The sequence below is a fragment of the Penaeus monodon genome, chromosome 5 (assembly GCF_015228065.2).
Source record: "Penaeus monodon isolate SGIC_2016 chromosome 5, NSTDA_Pmon_1, whole genome shotgun sequence".
In the NCBI taxonomy this organism is placed as follows: Eukaryota; Metazoa; Arthropoda; class Malacostraca; order Decapoda; family Penaeidae; genus Penaeus; species Penaeus monodon.
Window position 1 is genome coordinate 6,091,528 of NC_051390.1, and position 5,000 is coordinate 6,096,527.

General features: G+C 36.5%; 1 protein-coding gene across 1 annotated transcript in view; it reads right to left on the bottom strand.

The window, feature by feature from the left end:
• Window positions 1–408: 408 nt before the first annotated feature.
• LOC119573413 (lachesin-like) overlaps window positions 409–5,000 on the bottom strand; it is a 134,545-nt gene continuing 129,953 nt past the window's right edge. Inside the window, exons 8-9 of the mRNA XM_037920645.1 lie at window positions 1,094–1,207; window positions 409–547 (exon numbers count right to left, since the gene is read on the bottom strand). Coding sequence (XP_037776573.1) covers window positions 409–547; window positions 1,094–1,207 — 253 coding nt within the window. The remainder of the gene's footprint in view (window positions 548–1,093; window positions 1,208–5,000) is intronic.

Consider the following 5,000-nt stretch of genomic DNA (forward strand, 5'->3'; position numbering starts at 1 on the left):
TCCCCTCCCCTTCCCTTCTCCTTCCCTCCCCTTCCCTCTCCCCTCCCTTCCCTCTCCCCTCTCCTTCCCTCCCCTTCCCTCTCCCCTTCCCTCCTTCTCTCCTTCCCTCCCCTTCCCTCTCTCTTCCCCTCCCCTTCCTCTCCCCTTCCCTCTCCCTTCCCCTCCCCTTCCCTCTCTCCTTCCCCTCCCCTTCCCCCTCTCCTTCCCCTCCCCTTCCCCCTCTCCTTCCCCTCCCCTTCCCCCTCTCCTTCCCCTCCCCTTCCCCCTCTCCTTCCCCTCCCCTTCCCCCTCTCCTTCCCCTCCCCTTCCCTCTCTCCTCCCTCCCCTTCCCTCCCCCTTCCCCTACCCCCTCACACACAAGGTTTACCTCTGATCTCAACTTATAATTTCACCCTTGACCCGCGAGCATTATCTTCCAGCTTGGCTCCAGCACGACCTTGAATTATATTCGGTGATCTCGAGCTGCAACACCGTCAGTCTGTGATGTAGGGTTATTGCCTTAAGCTCTACTTTCGACTTTGCTTTGAAATATAGACCAGGAACATATCTGTAAAGGGCGCTGTATTAATCGATCTTGTACACCTAATACACTGGGACGAATGTGTACCAAGTCGCATCGCGTACTATCGACGTCTGTACACGCACTTAAGATCAAGACATCAGTGTATGAACACTATATCGTTGCAATGCTAAGGTGCCTACAACACAAAAAGACACTTAAAAGTATATGCACGCATACAAGTGTTCGCACAGTAATGCACACCCACACACACACACATACACGTGCACGAACGCACACACACATACACACAAAAGCAAAACACACACACACACACACACACACATACACACAAAGCACACACACACAGACAAAACACACAGAACACAACCACACACACACACACACACACACACACACACAGACAAAGCACACACACACACACACAGACAAGACACACAGAACACAACCCCACACACACACACACACACACACACACACACACACACAAGCATTTAAACACCAAGGCCAAAATTAACAAAACCAAGAAAATTCTTTCGAAATACCAGTTCCGGGGAATGTAATGAGCATTGCCTTGCAACACTGCAGCGACAGTTGAACGGCACTGAACGTTTTATCACAACAGGAGGAGGTAGAGCTGCAAACAAGCGAGCGTGAGAAGTAGCTGTTGCAACCTCGACTCGCTGCCTGCAATTGAAAATTTTATTTATTATTTTAACTGCCATCGTTAAGAGTGAGTAATGGTTCAGATATATATATATATTGATCGTAAGGATTTGATCTTAATAAGTGAAGGAAAAGAGCGAGACGAACAAGAACAGGAATAATGTTTAGAATGTGGAAGGAAAGAAAACATTAATCATTAAAAAAAAATTAACGACGCCTAGATAAAGGACATCATATGGCGTCATCTGTTTTGTGACGTCAGTAGCTTTGTGAATCCATCATTGGTGTGACGTCATCAATTTTTTGATATCACCAGTTTTGTGACATCATCAGTCTTGTGACATCATCAATTTTGAGTCATCATCAATTTGGTAACGTCATCAATTTTGTGACATCAATTTGGTGACGTCATCAATTTTGCGACACCATCAATTTGGTGTCGTCATTAAGATTATGACGACATCATCAATATTGTGACATCACCAGTTTTGTGACATCATCAGTTCTGTGACATCATCAGTCTTGTCAGGTCCCAGGAGGAGGGTCAAGGTCAGATATTCTTTGGAAAATCTCGATAATAACACGAAATCCCCCAAGCACTTTTCACCGGCACTTGGGTTGAAAATGGATGAATTATTCATGAGAAAAGACTCTGACCTTTTCTCACACAAGATTAATTAATTAATTTAACCTTTTTTTCAATTATATAATTTCATTCTTTTATTTGGATTATCTTCTTTTATCGTTTTTTTTTTTTTACAATTAAAGTTATTATCAACATCCGTAGCAGCATTTTTAATAATATAATTATTATAATTGAATAATTTAATTCTCCTAATCCTAATCTTATTTTTACTACTACGGTTAGTAAATATATCATGATTTACATATTTTGATATTATTGAATACCAATATGATTATTTTTGTCGTCTGTAATCCACATCCTTTTCCTTCTCCCTTGCTTTATCCTTCTTTCTCTCTCCCTCCTTTTTACTTTCCTCTCCTCCCTCTTTTTTCTCCTTGCTTCTTCTCTTTCTACTTCCTTCTCCCTCTCTCTCTTTATTCCTTTTCTTTCTTCTGTCCAACTTCTTGTCCCTTCTTTCTCCTTCCTCCCTTTTTCTCCTTCTCCCCTCTTTCCTTCTTTCCTTCCTTTCTTCTTTTCCTCCCTCTTTCCTCCCCATATCTTTCCCTCTTCCTTTTATCCTCCTCGTTCTATCTCTCCCCTTTATTTTCACATCCTTCTCCTTCCTCCCCTTTTCATCTCCTTCCTTCATTCCTTCTTATTCTCCTTCCTTCCTTCCTCTTCCTTCTTCTTCCCTTTTCTCTTCTTCCTTCTTCTTCCTTCCTTCCTCTCTCCCTCTTTCTTCTCCTTCTTCCTCCCTCTTTCTTCTCTTTCCTCCCTTCCTTCCCATCTTTTCTTCTATCTAATTCTTCTTTTTTCCTCAATCTTTCTTCTTTTTGTTCTTCTGTTTCTTCTTCTTTTCTTCTTCTTCCTCACTTCCTTTCTTCCTAGCTCTTTCTTTCTTTCTTCTTCTCTTTCTTCTCTCTTCTTCCTCCTTCCTTCTTTTCTTCCTCCCTTCTTCCTCTTTCCTTCATTCCTTCTTCCCTTCTCCCTCCTTCTTTCCTTCCTTCCTCATCCTTACTCCCTTACTTCCTTCCTTCCTTCCTTCCTAACTCTCTTCTTCTTCTTCCTCTTTCCTTCCTTCCTTCCTTCTTTCCTTCCTTTTCCTTCCTTCCCCTTCTCCCTTTCTCCTTCTTTCCTTCCTTCCTTCTTTCCTCTCCCTCCTTCCTTCTCCCTCCTTCCTTCTCCCTCCTTTCCTTCCTTCTCCCTCCTTCCTTCTCCCTCCTTCCTTCTCCCTCCCTCCTTCCTTCTCCTTCCTTCCTTCCTTCCTTCTCCCTCCTTCCCGTCAACTCACCACACGACCGCGATTCAAAACATTCGTCAGGTAACGTCCTTGTCTCTCTCTATCCTCTTCCTCCTCCTCTTCCTCCCCATCTCTTCCTCGTCTTCTCTCATCTTCCATCCTCCTGTTATTGTCCTTCCCTCCTTCCCTCCTTCCGAGTTCCGAATCTCCTCCTATATCGTAATCCTGAAGGATATCTTGCTGGCCATCACCTGCCTGGTTTTCCAGCATCATTTTATCTCCTTTTCCTCCTACGCTGTTCGTTGTCTTGTAGTGAAATTCTGTGGAAGAGAAAGAGAGGGGATAGAGACAGGACGATTAGTGATGATGATTGTGATAGAAAATATTGTTGTGGTATTTATTGTGGTGATGATGGTGGTGGTGGTGGTGATGATGATGATGATGGTGGTAATGATGATGATGATGAGGATGATGATGGTGGTGGTGGTGGTGATGATGATGATGATGATGATGGTAGTAATGAAGATAATGAAGGTTATGTTAGTAATGACGATGATGAAGATGGTGGTAATAATAACGAGGATAATGATTAATAGGGATGAAGATGGTAATGATAATAATGACGATGATAATGATAATGATAATAATGATGACAGTAATAATCACGATATGGTATGGAATGATAACGATCATTATATGATAACGATAGTGACAATATTATAACATTAATAGTGATAAAGATGACAACATTTGTAATAGTAATAATGATAATAATAACAACGGCAATAATAATAATAATAATAATAATAATAACAATGATAATAATAACAATAATAATGATAAGGATAATAATAATAACGATAATAATGACAATAACAATAATAATAAAAATAAATCATAATAAAACTTATAATGATAATAGTGATAGAGATAATAACAATAGTATAACCATAATAATAATCTTTGTTATTATTACTGTTATCATTATTATTATCATAACAATGATAACAATAACAATAACAATAATCATGATGATGAAAAAGATGATAATAATAATAATAGTAATAATAAAACTACTACTATTATTATTGTTGTTGTTGTTGTTTCCACTATCATTACCATTACTATCATCATCATCTTCACCATCATTATTATCATTTTCATTATTATTTTATTATTATCATTATTATTATTATTATTATTATTATAATTATTATTATTATTATTATTATTATTATTATTACTATTATTATCATCATTATTATGATAATGATAATTACAATAATAATATTGGTAATAAGGATAATAATGAAAATGATAAAGTTGACGAGAAGGATAATAATGACGATAAACGTAATAATAATAATGACAATAATAATAATAATGATTATAACAATAATATCGATAACAATGAAAACCATAACAATGATAATAGTAATATTATTAATGATAATATTGATAATAAAAACAATAATAAGGATTATGATAGAAATAATAATAATAATAATAATATAATAATAATAAGATAATAATAATAAATAACAATAATAATAATAATAATAATAATAATAATAATATAATAATAAAATAATAATAATAATATAATATAATATTATATATATTATTTATTATTATAATGATAATAATATAGAAAATAATAATAATAATAATAATAATAATAATAATAATAATAACAACAACAACAACAAGCAACAATAATAATAATAATAATAATGATAATAATAATAACAATGATAATGATAATAATGGTAATAATAACAGTAATAATTGTACTGATATATGTATGAATCAATACATGCGTTTGTCTGTTTATCTCCACGTTCGTATATGCTAATCTATGTATATGCCATGTAAACCAGTGTACATATATCAGTCCTCATACAAACCACCCATTTAGTTCCTTCCCCACCCCCCTCCTCCGCCCCTCC